General features: G+C 38.1%; 1 protein-coding gene across 1 annotated transcript in view; it reads left to right on the forward strand.

Moving 5' to 3' along the window:
- LOC139738865 (mitogen-activated protein kinase kinase kinase kinase 3-like) overlaps positions 1-25071 on the forward strand; it is a 134176-nt gene that overhangs the window by 99776 nt on the left and 9329 nt on the right. Inside the window, exons 12-19 of the mRNA XM_071649501.1 lie at positions 5591-5629; positions 12372-12428; positions 17571-17603; positions 20014-20059; positions 22273-22542; positions 23678-23762; positions 24231-24310; positions 24995-25055. Coding sequence (XP_071505602.1) covers positions 5591-5629; positions 12372-12428; positions 17571-17603; positions 20014-20059; positions 22273-22542; positions 23678-23762; positions 24231-24310; positions 24995-25055 — 671 coding nt within the window. The remainder of the gene's footprint in view (positions 1-5590; positions 5630-12371; positions 12429-17570; positions 17604-20013; positions 20060-22272; positions 22543-23677; positions 23763-24230; positions 24311-24994; positions 25056-25071) is intronic.

The following is a 25071-nucleotide window of genomic DNA, read 5'->3' on the forward strand; positions in this document are numbered from 1 at the left end:
ACAGAATACTTATAACAAACTATTTTCCCGTCAAAATGAATCAATATCCTTTGTTTTGTATCGTTTATTGACTTGATCCCATAGGATCTCGTCGCAATACCGAGTTTTATATGTGTGTTTATTTTCGCGTAGCTTTCGGTGCTGCAAAACTTTTGCTAGAGCCTAAGCTTACTACTAAACTTCGTTTTATTTCCGTCGTTTCTCACACCTCGTTTAGTACGATTTCTTACATTTTATATCACTTTATCTGTTCCCTTTATACTTTGAAGTATTTAAACGTAATTCTCTTAGTGTCTCGCACTGTTATTTTCGTAACGGCGATTTCTCCGCTTCGCTGCAATCGAAGCGACGGAGTTTGATCCCAGCCGCTTCGATGTGCTATTTGTTGTCTTTTCTAAATGTTTGTGTTGTTGGGAGGTGTTGATACTTTGTATTTATTATTGAGTTTCCGAGGTATTTATCTCGAGGGATTATGCGTGTTTCTTAATGTTGATCATCGGAAAAGGCTAAAATGATCTTGAGTGATGTCTGATAGTGATGATAACTATGCTGGTGACTGGTGTAAAAAGACGGCTTCCTGTGAATGCTTAGCGTACGTGACGTTTGTTTTATTTCCCTTTCCCTCTAGTCTTCTTTCCCCCTTACTCTTCTTTCCCCTCTCAAGAATGATTAAAAAAAAAGAAATTACGTACACCTCACAACAAAACGAACCATGTGCTATAGCAACTTTCGTAAAGTTAAATCTAAATGTTCAATATCAGCAAAGAATAAGGCGAAAACACGAATGACAATAAATAAAAGCGAAGAGATTGTGTATGCAGTCTCTTCGGCTCGAAGAAACTTGACACCCCACCCCTCTCCCTTGTGGAAATTTCCACAAAAGCAGGTGCCACACCCAGGTGCGTGCCAGACGAAAGAATGCGCGCATTGGAATAAACAGCGTGTAAGTATCCTGGAAATATCGATCGAAGAACCAGCTCATTAGTTGAATTAAAGGAATAATTCCAAAGATATCATGATTCTATGTCTATAGCCTTTCTTTTGGCGCATAGTAGGGAACATCGAAGAGTCGATTATAGTGTACTTGATCGAATATCTAATGTTCCCTGAACAATAACAAAAGGATTGATTATTTAGTCAATTAAAAATGCAATCACAGAAATACATGAAAGGTCTCGTATGCCCAGACAAATTCACTACGAGAAGGTCCAATGAGATGCAGTCATCACCTGGTTAGACAGCAAAATACAACGTGTAATGACAATTAATTTCAGTTCACGCGCATCAAAACTGCTTATTACTTTTCAAAGTTTTGGCTATCAACATTCGTTCGTGGGTGTATTTTGTTTGTTTGTTTGTTTGTTTTGTGTGTTTTTCCCTCGTGAAAGACGTAATGATTTCTTCATATCGAACGTAAATTGCATGTTTACCGTAAACAAGCCATTCAGCTCAGCTCAGCTATGGCGCATTCGATCCATCGAACTTGCAGTAACATCTTATAGGCAGGAGCACATGGCGCATTCATTTAAACTTGAAAATGAAGCCACGTGTTTGCACCACAGGTCTGTGGTTTGCACCACATCGGCGCTTCCACACACAGCGCGGCATTTTGCGATCATCGTTATAGCAGACTTTCCGATTCCAGTCAGGGGAAAAGGAATTGGAATACTTCGAAAAATACTGATGTTTAAAATCTAATAAAATGAAAAAAGCCTGAAAACAACGCATGATTATGTTTTGATAGTACATAATTGGAAACACAGAACAGAGTTTTGCATCCGCTCACACAGAAGCTCTCTTGAGAAGATCAAGCATTCCCCGTCCCCTGCTAGAAAATGGAAGCTTCCATAATCAGCCCAGAAAGATTTTGGAGGTACAAACTTGTACACATTGCGAGAAAGCAATCAATCAACGCTGAACATTGCGTAGTTTAGAATCTTTATCGTGCTGGTGACCAGCTGGATGCTTCGGCATGTGTCATAACGTTATGTTTAGAGCCTGTAGGCCTCATAGCAAAAAGAGGGAGATTGAAAAAAAAAACCAATTCTGGTGGAAAATACGAATTTTGGAGCTGCTGAGTACTAATTTGTGCTTCGAAAGGTTGGCAGCTCTGTCGTATACGGAGCAGAATTTAACAGTAAGTCATTTCCAAATATAAAAGCAAACATCCGACATCTATTTTATCATCGTACGGAGCCGAATGCCACTGTTGTCCACTTGCGAAAGTGAAATGAGTCATCTGACAATTATTTCATCATATCGTACGGGGCCGAATTTTGAACGTCAAGGCAGACATCAGACAGTTTTTGTGTGTGTGTGTGTGTGTTTTGTTTTGTTTTGTTTTTGTTTTGTTTTTTACCATCAAACGCAGCCGAATGTTACTATTCATTTCGAAATGTAATACACATGTAGCAAATATCCGACATTTATTTTAGCATAGTACCGAGCAGAATGTAACTGCTATTCACTTCCAAACGTAAAAGCAATCATGTGACATTAATCATTTTGGCATCTTCCGGAGCCGAATGTTATTGCTATTTATTTGCGAAAGTACATCGCAATATAAATTATAAGCAAGCATCCGACATTTATTTAAACATCGTACGGAGTTGAATATTATTATCATTCATTTCCGAAAGTCGAAGGGAGCTGATTGTTATTGTTATATTTCGAACGTAAAACCGAATATCAGACATTTATTTTATCATCGTATATACGGAGTTATTTTGGTTATTCATTTCCGAACGTCACAACAAACATGCGTTATTTATTTTAGCATCTTCCGGAGCTGAATGTTATTGCTATTTACTCTTGAACATAAAAGCAAACATCAGACATTTATGTTATCATATACACGGAGTTGAATATTATTGTGTTCATTTCCGAACCATCGAACGCAGCTGAATGTATACTGTTATTCATTTCGAAATTTAAAAGCGAACATCCGACAGTTATTTTAGCATCGTATGGAGCAGAACATTACTGCTATTCACTTCCGAACGCAAAATCGTATATACGGAGTTGAATATTTTTGTTATTAATTTCCGAACGTCACAGCAAACATTCGACATTTATTTTAGCATCTTCCGGAGCTGAATGTTATTGCCATTTACTCTTGAACATAAAGGCAAACATCAGACATTTATGTTATCATCGTATACACGGAGTTGAATATTATTGTGTTCATTTCCGAACCATCGAACGCATGAGGTGAATGTTACTGTTATTCATTTCGAAATTTAAAAGCGAACATCCGACAGTTATTTTAGCATCGTATGGAGCAGAATATTACTGCTATTCACTTCCGAACGTAAAAGCAATCATCTGACATCTATTTTGTCATCTTCCGGAGCCGAATGCTATTGCTATTTACTTTCGAAAGTACAGGCAATCATCCGTCATTCATTTTATTATCGTAAGAAGTTGAATATTTTTGTTATTTATTTCCGAACGTCAAAGGGATCATTCGACATTTACTTTAGCATCTTCGGGAGCTGAATGTTATTGCTATTTACTTCCGAACGTAAAAGCAAACATCAGATATACATTGTATATTTTATAAACGTATATACGGAGTTGAATGTCATTGTTATTCATTTCCGAACATCAAAGCAATCATTGAACATTAATTTTACCACCGAACGCACCTGAATGTTACTGTTATTCATTTCGAAATCTAAAAGCAAACATCCAACAGTTATTTTAGCATCGTATGGAGCAGAATATTACTGCTATTCACTTCCGAACGTAAAAGCAATCATCTGACATTTATGTTAGCATTTTCCGAAGCCGAATGTTATTGCTATTTATTTTCGAAAGTAAAAGCAAATATCCGTCTTTTATTTTATCATCGTACGGAGTTGAATATTTTTGTTATTCATTTCCGAACGTCAAAGGGATCATTCGACATAATATAGCCTACTCAAGCATCTTCCGGAGCTGAATGTTATTGCTATTTACTTTCGAACGTAAGAGCAAACATCCGGCATTTATCTTATCGTCTTACGGAGTTGAATATTATCATTCACTTCCGAACGCCAAAGCAAACATTCGGTATTTATTCCAGTATCATACGGAGTCAAATGTCACCGTGATTCATTTCTAAAATCAAAAGTAAACATGCGACATTCATTTTTGCGTCTTACGGAGCCGACATGTTACCGCTGTTCATTTTCAAAAGTAAAGGCAAACATCCGACTTTTTTTGTAGCCCGATTGGGCCACCGAATTTTCAGCAATGAAATTTTGGTGGCGCAGGTCGTTAAAAGTCTTGAATAGCGAGATGATCGTAACCGATGTCGATATGTTCTAATAATTATTGATACTTGAGTGATGAACGCATGTGCACAACTTCCGCAGGTGTACTTCTTTAGAAAGTAGCGAACAATCAAGGCAGTGGACATCAGAGTGTGATTAAATCGAAAAGAAGCCCCTGAAATCGGAATTTGATGAAAATGGGCAAAGTCGGAACTCCATGAAATGTATTTTGATTGAGCGGTCAAAATAAAGCTTAACGGGAATGTGCCCTTGAATACCCTCGTCCACCCTCGTCCACCCTCGTCCAACCCGCGTCAATCGAGACGCATATTCCCGAGGATGGATTATCCGTGCGGGCGGATGGACTCGTCCAGTGAACGCGTATACCCGCGGGTACCCGCGGGGATACGCGTCAGTGGCCTCGTCCAGATCTCGGAAAAGCGTGACGTTTCCCGCGGTCGGCACTGTAAATGTGTTGTGCTATGTGTGACTAATTAATATGTTATGTATGATTGCAACATGATCAAACATATTTATCTCTTTAATGTTCTTTATCTATTAGTATATTATATAGTGTGCCCTATTAAGACAGCAATGTTTTGAAGTAACCATAGGACTGAACTTGCTCAGACCGTTCTGTTTTACCCAAACTGCTCAGTACATCTTTCTCAGGGAAATGGAGTGTCTGTCGTTACAAATGTATCCAAGGTCATTTGACTAAGAGCTGCCATCGATCATCCGTGGATTGTTCAAACAGAGTCATTTATTTTGCATTTGTGTCTTTCTGGATGTGGAAATAGGTGAAAAGTTGTATTGGACCCAGAACGAATAGAGGGCAAATACCCGATGAATGAAACAGGATTAACAAGTGCTCAGTCACTCCTCTTAATTCGTCACGGAGCGAACGCACATTGCCAGTTGTGTAATGTTGCTATGCATGTGCAAATTTTATCATCACTGTTTTCTCTCCGAAAGATAGCAGGCGGGAATGAGTGTCGCCCAAGTGACTCCCATTTTCCCTGTCTCTCTGTACTTGTATCGTATTTTCCCTGTAACGAACATCCCACAGATCACTTTTTATGCTAATCGCATTTTCATCCCGTCTCAAAGTTTGTGTGTGACAGGTCAAGGAGTGAATGGCTGAATAGTGTGTGTATTATCTTCATGGACACTTGCTGACCTACTCATGAATATGCACAATTTCGCTGTTATGTTTAGCATTAAAACTTATAATTCATTGTCATCTCTCTCTCGTATATTTTGATTTCTTGCCCGCATCATCACCTTAGTAGTCTTACCATGAAAATCCACTGCCTTCAATCTTTCTTTCTTAGGAGTTTACTGGCTTCTGTTGAAGAGGAGTTACAGAAACGGTATGGCAACCCCCCGATGTTTCTGTATTGTGTTTTATCTTTTTCATTTTCATTTTGCCCCCTCCCCCCTCCTTCCCTCCACCCCGTTGCATCACACTGCTTGTTTATAAGAAAGAAACAAAATGGGAATCTGCTACCTAACATCGCCCCCTTTTCGTGTGCATGCACCTAACATAGAGTAGGTAGATAAGCTGGCTGCTTTTTACACAACACACACATACACACACACACACTCATGTTAGCGTGTGCACGTGTGCTTACACCATAGAGAGGTTCCAACATGGTGCACTGTACTGTACTGTGCTAAAAATCTAGTGGCAGTGGTGCTTTTGATGTGTTGTAGTGGATCAACACCGTTGTGCAACACTGTGGTCATTATTGACGTGACACGTTTTGCTTGTTGTACATCCCATCAGAAATTTTAAAATATATATAAAAATATGCAGGTAGAAATCATTTTGTGTGCTTGCGCCGTCACCTAACTGGGTTCTTCATGATCCGTCATGCGTGATTAGACTGATCCATGTTGCTTCACTAATCCCACTTTGTTTCAAAGTCATGACTGTGGTGCGGATTAATTCCTGTCATCCATCTTACAAACATATTAATCTTCATACCATATTACATGTACTTTCAATCGAAGAGTGTAATCTAGTGCTCATTCCACTGTGCGGATGTAAATGTAGTGTGAAGGGACTCATCGTGTGCCATACCATCCACTTGTAATATGTGGTACTTGGCGAACATCAGAATGTCAAAGCCTTATGTTTCATGGAATGTACAAGATATATGACAAATATGCTGTCAAATTATTGTAAATCTTGCTTAGTATAGGGTCATGAAAAATGTAGACATTGCATTTAGAGTCTTGATATAGTCCATAATTACGGATGAAGCTTTATATTTTAAAGGGAAAAAAAATTGTGTGGCTTGGTGCTGCATTTCTCAGAGATATATACGTATATAAAGCACATCTATCATAAGGCATGGATGCACCCACATGACAATGATCATATGATATAGTAAACATATTGCCATCACATTGGCACAAGATGGGACATTCACTTTCTGTAGGGCTCTAAGCTTAGCATCACATATAATGGAACCAAGTTGTGAAACCACCAGTTTGCTTCCAAGCCCCCGCTGTCCGATTCGAGTGCACAAATTTATGCTTCTCCTTCTCATTACGTATGTCCTGTGATAGGTTATAAATAATGTGCATCGCTACAGTGTTATTTTGCTTTTAATTGTATAAACGAGCACATTTTATCCACTGAGGAATTGGCCTGCCTCGCCGGAATAAATTTGTCATGCACACTTCCGTCGCGACGGAAGATAAGAGTTGACATGATACAACATACGTAATATGCAATTAATTAACTTCCATGGGAATTATCACAACAACATGTGAAACCAGCCATCGGAATATGCAGCGGCATGTCCAGTAGCTGTTTTGTTGTTGTTGTTGTTGTCATTATTTGTGTTTGTGAATCAAATGTGCCGACGTCCACAAACAAACCGCTGTGTTATGCATGCAGGAAGTAATGGTAGTATAGAAACCTGCTATAATTTTTCTTAAAAAGAAAAAAAAAGAAAAAAAACGGTGAAGCTCCTTCCGAACCAAAACTGTTTGTTTTTGTTTGGTGTGTGTCCCAGTATGTGTAAAGTTCGTTGTGCATGTGAATGCCGGATTTGACTTAAAATAGGAGCCCCTGTATATGTTGTGATAGTTCAAATTCACTGAAAAGTGACCAAAGTTAATCAAAATGGTATGTTTTCCTGAAATTTGCAATCGTAGAAATGATTTGTAGTGGGAACAAAATTAAAAGAAGATTTGAATGCTTGTTGAAGACTGTTTTTTCCATTTATCCTCTCTTTCATTTTTTTTTTCATTTTACCTCCAAAGTTTAACAAGCTGAAAACTTTTTTCATTTTACCTCCAAAGTTTAACAAGCTGAAAGCTTATCAGTCATGTTACAAATGCCCAGAGCTTTATCACCCATGAAATATGAAATGAGTGCATTAACCTTGTCCATACATAGCATTTTTCCATGAAGACTTCGATAAATGTAAATTATCATGACATCTATATGGATTTTTTACTTTTTTTTTTCTTTTCTTGATTGATGCACATAGTCACAACTATTACTTTTAGGTGATAATCTTGTGCCTAGAAAGTGCGCACATGCTGCCACTTGATTTTGCTCATCAACTTTTTGTGAGGAGGCGTCCACGTAAAGGATGAAAAATCTTGCTTACCTTTTCAATACCGAGTAGATCATGGATACTGGTGTCCAGCAAACACATTCATCTATTTCACTAGAATTTAACATATACATGGTCGCTGGTGTATGCCATTCTTCTGATCATTTCTGTCATTCCAAATCATCATCACCATCTATGAGTAGATATCAAGGTTTAGCCCATTCATATATTAGGGGAGATCAAATACATTGGCCCTTTCTGACATACTGTATAGACATTGTAAATTCCATCCATGCTTCTAATATGTACATTTTTAGAGAACAGAAATGTCAGTCGCGCATAAGAAAGACTTTGATACTCTACACAGCATGCTGACTTTATACCAGTCTGCCTACCCTGTTCGCATCATACAGATCAAGTGGCATTATCATGGTAAACCATATATCATTCTGAATATTCATAGTGAAGGGTTTCAGATGTGTGCAAGAACTCGCTTGTAACCAAGTGTAGAGTTACCAAGTGTTTAGACACTGAAATGAGTCTCCTTTCCAACTGCTTTACCTCAGAATATGGCAGAAGAGAATACAAGGTCAAGCTAAGTTCAAACTTGTCAATCGTATTCATAGCATCAAAGTGTTCAGATTACAAATGCGCATGCAGAAACAAGTGAAACTCAATTATTTGAACGCACCTCCAGACTACAATAGATCTAATGTGATTTGGGCGTTATGTTTTTGAACAATGCGATTCAAATCTGCTTTCAGATTTTCATTCAAAAATTGATCTCTTGGTTAGCATGATGCATGTTTCTTAACATATTCACAAACAAGTTTGTATTCAAAGTCTGAAGCTGCTCATATGTAGCATGGTAGCACTACTAAAGCTCACTACAGTCACATGTTATACAGAGATACATCTATACAGGATGGCCCAGAAAGAACGGAACACCTGAGATCTCTAATTTCAGCAATATTGTTGCAAATATGTCATGATTTTGCATACTATGGGAAAGGCCATTCTTTTTCCAATAGAATGACACCAAGTTCTTTAATTTTGGTTGATGCGTTATGATTGTAGGACCATTTTTGTCAACCCTTGCAATTTTCAAAATGTAATCATTTTACACTCTCAGAGATACCAAAACCAGCGAGAATTCGGCTTGCCATAGAACCAGTAGCGCGCACAATGTGTGGAATGTGGGGCGGACGGTGTGATTGTCATTGTCCGTTATCATTGTGAATGGTGTGAATGTCATTGTGAATATCATTGTTCACTGGTTCTATGGCAAGCCGAATTCTCGCTGGTTTTGGTATCTATGATCTGAGAGTGCAAAATGATCGCTTTTTGAAAATTGCAAGGGTTGACAAAAATGGTCCTTAAAGGGACTGTACAGTACTGGTTGAGGTAGGGATTCATGTTTTGAACATTCCTAAGTGAGATAATGAAAAGCCTCTTATAAAATATGGAAGAGCATGTAATTCTAAAAAAGATTCAACGTTTATTTGATGAAAATTGGTTTTCAAATGACTGAGATATCCAAAAAAGTGCTCATAATAAAAGGCAACATGCCCCAACTTTATTAGTATCTCTTTGTTTCACCTTGTTTTTGGATATCTCAGCCATTTCAAAACCGATTTTCATCGAATAAACTTTTTATTCCCCTTAGAACTGCATGCTCTTTGACATCTCATAGAGTGGTTTCTGAATATCTCACAAAACGATAAAAGCTAAATCTTCACCTCGACCAGAACTGTACACACCCTTTAAATCATAACGCATTAACAAAAATTAAAGAACTTGGTGTCATTCTTTTGGAAAAAGAATAGCCTTTCCAGTAGTATGTAAAATAATGACACATTTTAACAATATTGCTGAAATTAAAGATCTCGGGTGTTCCATTCTTTCTGGGCCACCCTGTAGAGGGAAGTGGGATAGTTTACACGGTGATGGGTATGTGGACTATGGCTGCAAGCATATATCACTGGACTAAACATGTTTAGATGCTCATTAATGTCAGTAATGTACATGATACATATATATTACACAACGTAACTCATCAAGAAACTGCAGAAACCACATTTACATAATATTATGTGGTCTGGTGCTGTAGCTTTTGATTACAATTTTACCATTCATTGTTAATGTTTCTTTAAGAATTTGGATGAAAAATTTGCTCTCATTGGAGTCCTTTGTTGTTGTATATGTCTAAGTCTTTGTTTGGTTTGTAGAATTTTCAAGAGCCTTGTAATTGCTTCGTTTATAACTGATTTTCAAATTGGCAACACATTTAAAAAGTTAAAACTCATGCTTCTCTCTCTCTCCAATGCCAAATATTTGTCAAATTTCTTTTGATTTTATACAGATGCAAAGAATATGATACATTTCCATCTAATCATTTTCCAATAAAGACTGTGCAGTAGAATTACAAAGTTGCCAAATTAATGAGGGCAATAAGATGACAACTTCTGCAACAAATTCCCCCCGGACGTAATAGTTTACAACTGCTGGAGTCACACTCGCAAATAATATTAATGTACACCCTCTCCGCACCTGGCCCATTTATGTTCCATCTTTGTAGAGTTCCTTGGTAGAAAATTCATCAGGTCAGCATTTGTATTTTTTTTTTACCAACATGTAGATTATTCATTAACGATATTTTTCTCAAGTTTTGTCGCAGCTCTAGCGGATGACAAGAGGCAGTGAAAAATTAATCTTACAAATTTTCATACCACCAGCATTTTTATGTCCAAATTCTTTATGATGATATTTTAAAACCTTTTCTTGTTACTCTTCCTGCATAGAAGGAGAAAACTAAGTCCTTGTGTTGCTGCTAATTGATATGTGTATATGGAAACAGCAAATTCTATATACTTAATTTTTTTGTCAGCTTTAGAGTAACTACTTTTATAGTACTGTGTTCAATTCCTAACCAATGATGTATACGAATAGAATATGTGGGGAGATAGCTTCATTGTGAAAGCAAATTTATTTTTTAAAAAAATAAATTATTAATTAATGGAAGCTTGAAGAGATGATGATATTAAAGGGATAGTACAGTATTGGTGGAGATGAGAATTGGGCTTTTAACTTTTTGCGAGATACCAAGAAAACACTTATGAAATAGTACAGAGGATACCATTTTAAGAGGGATTCAAAGTTTATTTGATGAAAATCGGGTTTGGAATGACTGAAATATCCAAAAACAAAGTAAAACAAAGCGATCGTAATAAAAGGTGGATCCCACACTTTATTAGAATCGCTGTGTTTTGGATATCTCAGCCATTTCAGAACCAATTTTCATCAAATCAATGTTGAATTCCTCATGGAATTACATGCTCTTTCATATTTCATAAGAGGTTTCTCATTATCTCACCAAAAAAATGTTAGAAACCTGAAATGAGGTCTCAACCAAAACTATACGATCCCTTTAATAATGAAGGCGGAAGTTCAGAAGAGAATTTTGTGAAGTGAATTCCGTGTAGGATGATGGCATTGCTTCTCACTTTGAAATGGGGGCGTGGCAGGCGCTGAAGTTGTGGTGCTGTTAACAATTTGCATTCTCCAACTGATATCAGTTAGCAGAGACATGCAGAGTTTATCATTTAACCACTTTGTGACGTGATTACACTCGTGTGAAGTGCAGTGCAAGTGTGGCACAATATTTTGTTTTTTCTCCCTTTCTACATCAAATGCTGTTTTGGGAAACTGTTGGGAGTATATATATATATATATATATAAGTATCTTATCATTTTCTGCCTCTCGAGTAATGAAAGAACTTTGTATCAAAAAGTCTTCCAAATTACAACATCAAAGATATATTGCTAACTATGTTGGATTAGTTTGAAGCTGTAGTGGCATTCTGCTTTGTGTGTGCTGTTGCATACACATACACTTTGAATTTAAAATGATAAAAGCATACTGCCATGAAATCAATGTCCTTGTCTCTGTGTACATTGAGCCTACCGCCTTGCTTGGAAAAGAAAAATCCCAAGAAAATGTCTGCCTCATTGTCCAAATGTGCACGGCAGCTGTATGTGAGCAGTTGGTTTGTGATTTATGTGCTAGCTTTAAAAAAAAAAAAAAAGTACCCACATGTACCATATCAATGCAGTCTGTGCCTTGGTTATGCCATGTGTCATATGCATGGCCTCAGCATCTCAGCTGGAAAAAAAAAATGCTTCTTAACTGATGAAGGACACTGTTCATCATCCAAACCTTGAAGATTCTTAAGAGATGCACCATGATTATCTACTTTCACATCTCATGTAGATGACAGTATGTCATATACAGAGGAAAACCTGATAAGAGAGATATATGGTGCATTCCTCAAGATGACATCACCATCATCATCTAGACTTGGTAGAGTAAGATATGAGGATGTTGAGCCTTGATTTTGTACTCTCCGAGTGGCTTAATTAAAGCTGCCCGGATGTCATCATCTCCCTCCGTTGCTACGGTAACCGCTAGCTGTTCTCTGTGACCGTGACTGACAGCATGCCATCGCCTTGTCTTGTCTCGCATGCTTCTCTCTCACAGGGGTCACCAGACCAATAATTTCAAAGAGGGCGAGGAGCAGAGCGAGGAGGGCAAAGAGTAAGTACCTTGCCCCGCCTTTCCGCTGTATCTCCAACCCTTCTTTGTCCATTCCCCCCTCCTCGTAGTCCTTCCAACATCCATCCACTTTACCTCCATCATTTCTTCCTCCAGTTCTTCCTCCTGTGATGCTTTCAGTCAACCTGCCTCCCTCCATCCCCTCTTACTCCATAACATCTACTCTATACATCTCTTTTACCACCACGCCCCCATCCCAGTTATTGTTCTACCAGCCATATTCCACCCAACCTTCCATCTTCAAGTCTTCTCCTGTATGGTATGCCTTCTCTTTACCCACCCTTTCTTCCTACCAATCTTCTTCATGAGTCCAACCCCACTCCCTCCCACCTTTCCCTCGTCTCTCATCCTCCTACCAATCTCCATCCTCCCTCTTTCTCAACATCTTCTCTGAAATCTTCTTCCATGCTCATTCGACCCCTCTTCCTTGTCTCTCAAAAGCATTTATCTGTCCCCCCCCCCCCCGAAAACGGTTTCATTTTTCTCATAATCTGACTGCCTATGTATTTTGCCTTTTCAGTCTCTTTCTTCTCTTTGCATAACAATATTCATTCATTGCCTATCACATCCCAGTCTTCCAAACTCTGCATCTTCTCTTCCATCTTTGTTGTTGTTATTGTTGTTTTCATGCTTTATATCTGCTTTTTTCTTTAGTTTCTGAATGAAGGGGTGTGGCAGTTTCATCCTTCACCCCCTTCCCCTTCCAATCTTTCTTTAAACACCTATTCATTTACCCCTTTCCCCCTTCATTTCCTATCCTTCTAAACTTTCTTCTGCACATTTTCGTTGTTTCTTTGTTTTACAATATTCGTTCATCAACTGTCCTTCCTTTAGTCCTTCAGTTATCATTTCTTCCTACCCTCTTCTGTCCATCCATCCCCTCTCCCCCTGTATTATTTTCATCCCACATTACTGGGCTCATTTCTTTTTCCTTTTACGTCTTCATTCAGTTTTCCTCATCAATATGTCATATGAATCCTTCTTCCTTTTCTTTTTCAACTATCTCACTCTCCTATATATTCCATCTCTTCAATTCCAATTCTCCTATCATGTTTCTCCAAACATTTTTTTCTGCATCCTGTATCCATGGACCCCTTCATATCGTAAGCTCTTAATTCCATCCAAACCTCCCTCATCCAGGGGGGTGTTTCATAAAGCTGTTCGTAAAGTTACGAACAACTTACGAGCGACTGGTGATTAGTTCTGATGTGCTATACTTATCAGAATTTCCATAATTCAGCAAAAGAACTGATCACCAGTCACTCGTAAGTCGTTCGTAACTTTACGAACAGCTTTATGAAACACCCTCCAGGTCCCTTCATGGTGTCATCTTTTTCCTCGTCGGTCCTATTGATCTCACATCTAATCCACCATCTAGTCCCCCCTTGTATCTAATCTGCCATCTAGTCCCCCCTTGTATCTAATCCACCATCTAGTCCCCCCCCCCTTGTATCTAATCCACCATCTAGTCCCCCCCCCTTGTATCTAATCCACCATCTAGTCCCCCCCCCTTGTATCTAATCCGCCATCTAGTCCCCCCTTGTATCTAATCAGCCATCTAGTCCCCCCTTGTATCTAATCTGCCATCTAGTCCCCCCTTGTATCTAATCTGCCATCTAGTCCCCCCTTGTATCTAATCCGCCATCTAGTCCCCCCTTGTATCTAATCTGCCATCCCCCCCCCCCCCCCCCCGTACTGCTTGTGTCATATCTTCTCATTCCTCAGTGCCTTTCATCCTCCCTATGTCCCTATCATTCCATGTAACTTGTTTAGAATCAGGTATACCAGTTCTCAAACTCTTGAAAGTAGGAGCTCTCTTGTGCCTGACTTCTCAAAAAAAGTCTTTTGGAGGGAAAAGAAATTCTTTGCAACTAAAACAAGACACCATCTTTTTTTGGACCTGTTTTGCATCAGAACATGTATTTGTGTGTTTATTCACATATTGGCAGGTGATAATGGACAGATGTGATTTGCATGAAAAGAGCTAAAATTCCGTGCAACACCAGATTCCAACTTCACACAAAGTGACCTGAAAGTGTTCAGTGTCTGCATTTGAGGGCTTCTACCCTTTTCGACTTTTCCCTCCTACAAAGCTTCCTTTTTCAACTTGTGGAATACTTTTCTCTTGTTTGAAAACGTGTCTTTCATGTTGGGGTTCAGCTTTCTTCATTCTAGCTTCTGCTTCTCTGTGCATCTTACATAATTCCTACATCAGCTGTCAGCAAATGAAGAGATGTATCAATAAATTCTGCCGGGAAATTAATGTGCCTGTTACTCTTTTCTGCGTGGTTTCTTTTCTCGCATTATGAGATACAATTCGACCATATTACATGACAACTCCTAATCCCTGTTTTCTACTAAGTCTTTTTTTTTTCCATTCTGACTCTCTCTTGTATGGGTCTGTTGTGTGTGTGTGTGTGTGTGTGTGTGTGTGTGTTTTTTTGGATGATAATGATAATCATATATCAATAACAATATCATATTTATCCAGGACAGTCTCTTCAGTGTAACCACTGTCCTTACAGAGACCTGTGCCATTATTATAAATCCCAATATTACTATCATATGAAGATATCATATATATCTATTACTGTCACAAAACATGCTTTTTCTGATTTGACCAGAGTGCATGGTGTGTGACACCCAAAGTGCACAATGTATTTGCATTTTGTGAGAGAAGAACAGATGTGCATATATTCTCCCTAATATGAAGATCACCCACATTTTACCTTGATATAATCTTTTTTCACGTTAATTTGGAATTTTAGACATTTATGGGTTGTCTCACACAGTCAGTACCGCCTTTTCATTTTGTTCCTCCCTTCATATATCGTTCGTATCGAAACTGAACATAAGACGTCGCTAAATACTGAATAGGCACATACTTTTTGGTATGAATAGTACAAGATAAAGCTCAGGGATTATATGTACTTTGCACTTCAAGCAACCTTTGACTTGAACTTTAATCTTACGACTTCCCCTAACTCCTAACAAACTAATAGTCATATTACTTTGCTGTTCAAGCATTTTTACTGTGTCAGTAGTACCAGTGACACGTAACAGGAGCACTCTTTATTGAAAGTCATGTCTTTTAATTTCATTAGCAGGGTGTAAAAACTGCTTGACAGTGTGTGCACAAGTGTTGTTGTTTTTTTTTCTTTTAACAAAGTATTCTGAAAAATTAGATCAGATGAATCAAAACTCCACAGTGAATCATGAAATGATAACTGCAGCCAATTAGTGGCTTGTGCAGCAGAAGGTGTGAATGTGTGATGGGTTTTTAATTAGTTATTACTCTTCCTCAAAGAAGTGTCTTAATGTCATGTTCAAAATTGGCCTCTCTATGTCGTCGAGTAAATGTTACCTCTCTCAATTAGAATTTTTAAGCAAAAGTCTGTTCATGTAGACTAAACCTATCCCTCAGGGAATGAGATTTCTTGTATGTGGCCAGGTGCTGAACATACCTCAAGCTACCAAGGATTAGTGATTTAAATCCTGGCTGATTGTGGCAAGTCAGGGTGCAGCTCTTCGTTGTAATGGAATCAGAGCCCGGGGTTTTTCAGTGAAAGACACTCAGGTGCATTCTGTAGCCTTGTATTCAGACTTCAAGCAGCATTTTTCCCACATAGTGATTTAATACATCTTTCAACCCTTTCAGCTTGCCATTACATCAGTCTTGTATTGAGGCTATCCCACATTTAATAATTAAACATGTGTGTCCATCTGCATCATGGGTTTCTACTTCTTAGAAAAGATGGTCTCATTCCTGACTGAGTCAACAAAATTTACTCAGAAAATGAATTCATTAAACCTCTCAGGCTTGTAGTCAGACTAAGCACACTTCATATAACAGGCAAAGTGCAGTTAATGTTTTATCTGTGTATGCATACATACTGTTACTAGTGTGGAGGTGCAACATGGATACCATCCTAGTGTTCGTTTGAGTAAATTCCTTTCATGCTGTAGATGAAAAGAAACTTCTCCCCGTAATGATATGGGCTTTGATAGCATAAAATCAGGTGGATATAACAGTGAAGTTTATGTTCAAATTGAGACAAATCTAGAATGTGATACCTATTTGGTTCTTTTTGTATTATACTAATGTTACTGGTATAGCAATAAGTGATTTAAATGCATGGAAAACAAATGTTTTGAATATCATGTTCTCCATGGTTCTACCGACAGTTTCATTTTGCTGTTTAAGTCTTTGTTATTCCAACCAATGTGGTGGAAGTAACAGTGTGTGTATAGTACCTTGTTGGTAATCTCTTATACATTTACTAGAGTATTTGCTCAAAACAGCTCCTTAAACTGAATTTTGTTTTTGTTTTTTACCTGCTGTCAATATCTGAGTATTATGGCAATTCATCATCACAGATTTTATGTCAACCAAAAGAAAACAGTGTTTGGACCCTGGTAAAATATCCAATAGGGTTGATAGATTGAAAGTGGTATCATGGTTTGAGGGACATCATAGGTATATGCTGCAGGCTAGATGACTGTTTTCATCAATTAATTTATATAAACATGTCACTTAAAAGTAAGAGATAACTAAGGATTTCTTCTGTAGGATATTTGCGCTTTTCAATCTCAGCTTTCAGTTCTTATTTTTCTCTTCTTTTTTTTTGGGGGGGGGAATTTTAGAATATCTGGGGAATTTGATTTGAGTTATTTTCTTGCATGCTGTAATGTGTTTGTGCGCGTATGTTGTTGCAATGTATGAAAACTGAAGTATTAGAGGGTGAGAAAGAGGCAATCTTACATTACGAAACAATGTAGAGAACGGCACGCTAATTTCTCCAGGGAGTTGTGCCAGTGTGGTCGAAGGTTAATCTTTTCTTGAGGGCTCCAAAATGTTGTCTCCTCTGCGGAGAGAGTCTGAATTTCGTGAGCAAGTATCGACCCTGTTACCATGGTAATTCAAAGTGGCAGAGAAGCTTGGATGCTTGAAAGAATACTATACAATTAAAAATGAATTAATAAGAAGGTACTTGTGTTCAGTTCTGCTCTGCTCCTATTTTTCTCCATCAAAATGTCTGTAAGATTTCTCATGAAGCAAACTACATACTCATGATTTGATGCTCTTCATTGCTACACTGCCATTTTTCGTAATTTTTGTTTTAGCTATCACGATCTCTTGGATTCCCGATCTGAGAGGTAAACGCTTTCATATATTATACTTTGCTGCCACTGCTATTTTTCACTCCAATGTCCTATTTTTTTTTCTTCAAATCTGAAATGCATGATATTTACACTCTCTTTCTCGTAAAAACAAAAAGGTAACGATCACCAAGAATGTGTTTATCAAATCAAACACTAGTTTTTCAAAACATTTCTATGGATATCTTGACTTCCTCGGCGACTGTTTCTGTTTCCCTCAATTTGTTGTATTCGCTGATTCCCGAAGGTGGAGCTGCGAAAGCCTATACTTCACACCCTAATTATTTCGTGTAATGTCGGTGTTCAGTTCTTCTTACCGTATCTGTCGCTCTGAAAGGATTTGAATAACACTGGTTTGTTCGTTTGTGTTTTTTCTGCTCTTACGTTTCATGTGTGTCTGTTATAAAACTACAGTTGTGTGGTGGCGCTCTTTGTATTCCCTAGCAACACTTTATACGGAGCCAATGAGCTGAGTGTGCATGTCGTGTGAAATATAATCGCCTCTACAGCTGAAATTTACCCTGCAAAATCTACGTAGTGTACTTTCGTCTTGAGTACATGAAAATACAGTTTACAGTGAATTTCATACTGAAAGTAAAGATTCATGTGGTATGATGTTCATGTTAGCAAAGTTCTGTTTGCTGATGGTATTATATGCATCAGTTACAAAAGATCTTTATTTACATTTCTGTGTTCTTGTACATATACAAGTCAAATTAATCATACTTAATGACTTGAAATGTAGACATGCCTGTTTGAATAGTTCCAACTGCAATGACTCTCAATATGTTAACCTGACCGAATTTTTATATTTTACACCCTGCATCAAACCTAAAATAATGTCCTGCTCTCGCTAATGCAACACCTGCCTGCTAAACCTGTAGTTTTCCTGAAGACAGCACAGATTACTGTCGGCACATTCTAGCAGATTCCTAACCAGCTACTGATGCCCGTTATTCCCTCTAAGATTTGTGATTTGGTGACAAGCATGACAATTTAGTTTTTTCTCCCCCGACATCTTTGTGTGTGTGTGTTTGTGTGTGTCTTGTGTTTCTGTGTTTTAATTCTTTAACCTAACACCATTAACTTGTTCCTTATACAGTCTTTTATCATTTGTTTATGTGATTAATTTATAGCCATGTTTTACCACTGATAAACCAGAAAACTTACTGAAGTTGTGCTGTGTTACTTTGCCTAACATAGTCATTTATCTTTATAGAGAGTAATGTGAATATTACTTCACAATGATCATGTTTGACAAATGTTAAGCCAGAATGTTCACAGAAGTAACTATACACCATTTTTACCTTATACAGTACATTGCATCGTCTGTATTTCTACAAGTGACTACTTTTTAGTGACAGTGAACTGCTCTACTCTTGTATCATTTCAGTCTGGTTTTAAGACTCAGTATGCTAATTCCTCCTCCCCAGTATCTGTTAGTATTGCAATATTCAATGTTCAATATCTAAAGAATATGTCATGGGTTTGAGAACTATGTGCATAGTTTTTGTTATTTAATTGGAATATATATTCTTGGCTTCACATCTCCCCCTCCCCCTTCTGAAAAAAAAGAGGAAAAAAAGGAGTAAATAATCAAAGATGATGAGATATGCAGGATGCATGCCAAACTGCAAACTGATGCACACTTTATCCTCAGCATTCTCGTGCCCCTTATGTTCTTGAATCGTAAGAGACGACAAAACCATTTCGGAAAACTGCAACGGAGTTGTACAGTATGTTTTATTTGCTATGTCTCTCTCCCTCCTCCCCCCTCCTTTTGTGTGAGCATTTTTTAATCTATCACTTTTCATTTGAGTACCCCCTGGCTATCGTGTACAATTCCTTCTGTATCATATATACCCCAATACTATGCAAGTGATGCCCCTTTTTACACTGATAGTATGAATGCTTAAGATTGTATCCACTATGCACAAATACATAACACACACACACACACACACACACACACACACACACACAAATACACATACATTTGTTCTGTAGTTATGTGTATGTATTTGCTGTAAAGATGTAGGAGAAGTCTTGTTTCAAATTGATATACACAGAACGTTATCAAGTGGCATGATTTCCAGCACTTGTGGAAAAAAAAATAATGAAATCAATTTTATATTGAGCAGTTCTCTTAATGAGTATGTTTAGCCATTTTCCAGCAAAGTTCTATCAAATATAACACAGTATTACGACTTATGTTTTGATTTCTTTTCTTGTATACCGGCCTGCATTTTATATATAACCTATTAATATATACCATCCATTTGCATGGGTAAATTTATTGATGGTTTGATTGTTTTATTTTGTCAATATCTGTTAATGTTTTCATTGATGTGGTAGTCGGAAGACTCATGTTTTGTCTATATCATGCTTTTTCCCGTCTTATTCACAGTGACACGTTACCACACACTGAGCAGCCCCCACCACTCCCACCAAAGGTACGCGTAAGTAACCACCAACTCCATGATTTTTCTGTCTCTTCTCTTAAATGTCTCTCTTTAGATATTGGCTAATTTTGCTCCAAACCAGTACATGTACCCCCAATATTAAAATCAATAAAGGAGTCAGTCTTGGAAGAGACCACCTGCTAGCTTGACTAACATTTGCACCCTGGCAGTATGTGTGTACACTTATGTGTGTGCCCACTTGAGAAATAGGTGATAGTCTTCTTCAAGGCTATAATATTATCATGACTCTCACTCTATGGGGGTTGGTGAACAGGAGGTTAGGCGGGCAAAATAGTCCTACTTGCATGCTAACACCTAGCGCACTTACTATTTTCAAATGTGAAACATCTGAAACAAGCCCCTGGCTCTGAACAGATTTCCGAAGAAGCATTTGTAGCACAAAAAACCCATGATTCGATGTTCCTCCAGAACAAAAAAGTGGCAATAGATTAACCCGTAATGAAGCAGGGTTGCCCGGCAATGCCCGGGAGGAGAGGAGAGATGGGAAAAGTTCACGGACAGAGACCGAGACATTCTTGTCTACTGGGCATCGGCATTCCTGTGAAACAGACCAAAGAGCACATGGATGAGTCAGCATTTGTTGGCTGTCTGTATTTCCATTTACAGGACAGTGTGAACCCAGCAGCTGTCCTGGTTTCCAAAGTCCATATCATCAGAAAAATCCTGTATTAGTGTTAAACAGATGCAGGCATCCATGTTTATTTTCTGTGAAAGCTCTGCTTCATTGATTTGCTTTCGAAATTGTCACTGGTAATATATTTACTTATCTTATGTTAGTGGGGGGGGGGGGGGGGGGTTCAAATGCGCACAAAGCAATGAAAGGTGGGTTCATCTGATGAGCGTTTGATTTGACAGACTCATTCAAATATCTGTCCCAGGCGGTCCTGGCATCATCTCCAGATGTTGCTTGGTGACAAAATACGTTGGTTGTTTTGTTTCGGGGAAAACTGTCTGCTTGTCATGTCGATCTGCGTTAGTCAGTCTTCATGCATGCGAGCAACATGCTGAAGAGTCATGATTGATGAGCAGTGAATAGTGCAACGGAAGAAAGAAAACTATGATAAAAACCTCCAAGCCCTTGAGATCTTCTTTATCTTCCCACGTACCACAACGAGCGTGTAGCATGTAATTTGTGCATGCATTTAAAGTCAGATGATTGCCTATTTCCCATGTGCGTTGTGAAAAAAAGGCATTCTTGATTACTGCAAACATCCCTTGATCAAAAATCATATTCACTTGATGTGAATCGTTGTCATGGTAATTGATAGTTTGCCATGACGTGCCCTGGTGTAGATTTTTTTTTCCAAAAAAAAATGTTGTTAAAAGTGAAATTGGTGTGTCTTGAAAGTGAAGTGGACAGTGATATGATCAAAAGATTCTTTGTGAGATTCTTTCTTAGCTGCCAATCCCTCTTTGCAAAAGGATATACATGTAACTGAAATGTCTAACAATCAAAATAATGCTGTTTTTCTTGGCAAAAAGAGGTTTCTGTAGATTAGTTTTGCATTCTCATGGAGGCGTGCTAGCAGGCATATATGTTTGTATCATCCAAGTGAGCAGGGTGTGTTCAGTAAAGAAGGTGATGACGGCGGATATTTGATATCTGATCTTCTTGGGTGTGGTTATATTTGCTACTATTAATGTCCGCAACTAACCTGTCTAAGGAATAACAAGCAGTGCATAACATGCCTCGAGTGTGTCAAGGAAGAAGGGGAGGAAGATTGCCTATCCAGCTATTTATCTATCCATTTATCTGTCCTATCTATGTACCTAGATAGGTAGATACAGTTAGATAGATAGGCATCACATAATTTAAATGCCATATTTTTCATGCTTGTAACGAATTGCGATTTGGAGCTTGTAAGACAATTTCATAATCGATAGACTTCGCAATCTATAACCACAGTGACAGAATAAGAAATAGATATCTCCTTTTGAGAGAAAAATAAGTGATAAGCAGATTTGAGTTGCTGGAGGCAGTATTTCCAGATTGTCTTGAATTTCACAAGTATCAGTCAACTTGCAAAATTCACGAAAATAGAAACAGTTTGAAATATACCACGGCTATCGTAGATGATGAAAACATATGAGCATGAACGGGAGAAAAACTATTGAATTGCAGAGTGTGATAGACCACAGGTCTTTGAAGTTACTATTTGTCATTTCTGATTTTCTGTGTGCAGCAAAGGTCAGTGCAATTCAGGATGCCAACAAACGGGAACGCGTCCAACGCCTCAACGCGAGAGGGCGCCGCCCCGTCGCTGCCGCCGACCAAGCCCCAGAGGCCCCCGCAGAAGATGGTGAACGGGAGGGCGCCGACGACGGAGGGTGAGAACACGGAGGACATCGACAACAAACCGCCCATCGTCCCGCCGCGGAGGATACGAAACGAGTTCCTGGAGCCCCCGCCCCAGCAAGCAAGCAACGGTCTTCCTCCTACACCAAAAGTCACTGTAAGTGATGGAGACCAAGATTACTGTAAAACAATATTTTCACGGCATGAAATTTTCACCAAATGGAGCCAACAGCCTTTTTCACAGCATGAAATTTTTGCGAGTTGCCTCTAACATTCAATGCGTATAGACAAGAACATTCACATGCAATTTAATTTCGCGAATCTTGTCTCTCGCAAAATTAAAATGCATGTGAACATTCCTCGTTTTACAGTAATTGGGAGAAGAAAGAAAAAAACTCTAGGAAAATTTGAAATTGATCGATTTATTGTGATTCATCATTTCTGCATGGTGAAAAATGAATGCAACCTTTTGTAACGTTACTTATGACACACCCAACATGGCTACGTGAAGGAGATGAAGAAGAAGATGAAGAAAAGTGCAATTGGATTAACCCTTTCTATTCCAGGTACTTTAAACAGTGTGTACAATGCTATGAAATTCTCCTTGTCAATTGGCACTTACAGCATACAAAGGATTAATAAAATACCATGCAGGAAGATTCCATACAACCAAGAACTTCCAAATTGTGACCTTTAACCCTATGGGAAATGCATGTTGTGGCAAAATCAGTCCGTCCTCAACGGGTTAATGTCTTAATGTGATGTTTGCTCTCTCTGTCAATTTAGTACAATGCAAATATCTAATGTTCCCTGTATTGGAAGCATTGTTGATCACCTGAAATTTTACCACAGCTAGGGGAAGATCCAGAAGGAGCTTGTCAGTATAGTGAAAGTAGGAAAGATCATTCAAGGCTCTGTTTCCTATTCACTTTTGACCTTTGCATGATTAAGAACATAGTCTAGGACTGAAGCATAGAATCTGGTATTGTAATATTGTAATTGTAATTTTTTTAGAATGGCGAGAAACCATCTATGGTAAATGCTCAGATTTGGACATTGATACATGCTTTAGATATCAAAATATAAAAAAGGGTCCCCCTTAGTTTTGTATGGCGCTTTTATCAATCAAAATGTCTGTATTTTATCATTAGCTAAAAAATGAAATGTACACTGTTCATGATAACAAAAATGCTTCCCCTTATCTCAATTCTACATGGGTAGCTGGCAGTCAATTTCTATGCAATGATTATAAGGAGGTTTCATTTGTTTTGATAACTGTTTTTCTTTTGCAGATGGGAGCATGTTTCTCCAAAGTCTTCAATGAGTGTCCATTATGCATTCATTGTTCTGCAAGCTGGGTACACCCAGAAACAAGAGGTGAGTTATCTTCCTCCCTCCCTCCCCCCCCCCCAAAAAAAAAATAATAATAATGATAATAATAATTAAAACGTCTATATGGATTTGTAAACAGTCACCCCATATACCCCTATTTTGACAAGCAGAATATAAACCTTTTTCGGGGAATGGTAAGAAACTATTCATGGTAAATGCTCTGATTTTGACACTAATGTTTAGCACATTGGTATTCCATGGTCATGGTTTTTATGTGGACCTTTAAATGATGTACAATGTTTTGTTTTATGAGATCATTACAGGAGACTAAGTAGAGTTCAGATTTATTTTTTGTTTTGTTCTTTTTGTGTAATGTCAGTGATTAATTAAAGAAAAAGAAAGGAAACTGCTCTTGGCAGAAACTTTATCACTCCTGCGGCTTTTTGCATTCAATATATTAATCAAAAAGCCATTTGTTATCATCCTGTTCACTATCCCTGTTCATGTTTTCAGATCAGTACATTATATTTGGTTGCGATGAAGGTATCTACACGTTCAACCTCACGCAAATACACGAAGGTGCTATGGACCAGGTATGTACCTACAAATTTTGATTGCACATCAGTGCAATGCACTGTAACCTTTATGTTGACTTTATGATATCACTGTTACCTGATATTTCAACTTCTTTAAAGAGCTTAGATGGATGAGCTTTATTTCAGGACATGCGTAAGGTGGCAGACACGACTGGTGTTTGATATTGAATTGCAAACGAGAACAAGCCTTTGGTATCAGATTCTGTGGTATTTTTAATCACAATTAGCAAATCCTTTGGAAATGCATCGAAGTGCATAACACACTGATATCAAGTCCTGTGTATATACATGTACAATGTATTGTCATCCTTTCTTATATTGATTAGAATAGGCTTGTTTGTAGAATGGCATGTGAAAAATGCAAAAAAATAACATGTAAAGTGGATTTAGTTGAGTACAAGTAAATGCCATCATAGGTGCTGTGTCACAGTCATGGTAGGATACAAAATCTTGTGAAAATAAGATTATTGCAACAAGAAGTGAACATGTATATAAACGGAGCTGTATGTACAGTAGTGCTTTTCTAAGGAGAAATCAGCCAAAAATGTTTCCTCTTGCTATGTGTATCACGTTCCTGCTGTCAGGCTTCAATATTTTGATTTGAAAACGTATTCCCCAACAGCCAAATATGCCATGTGTTGTTGATGATCTGCTCTTTGCATTGATTACCTTCCTTTACAGATGTTCCCTAGAAAAACAACCTGGTTATACATCATCAACAACATCATGATGTCATTATCAGGTATGTCACATCTATT

Source organism: Diadema antillarum, unplaced genomic scaffold, assembly GCF_040938485.1.
Source record: "Diadema antillarum isolate AM-2024a unplaced genomic scaffold, OU_Dant_1.0 scf00000029, whole genome shotgun sequence".
NCBI classification, from domain to species: Eukaryota; Metazoa; Echinodermata; class Echinoidea; order Diadematoida; family Diadematidae; genus Diadema; species Diadema antillarum.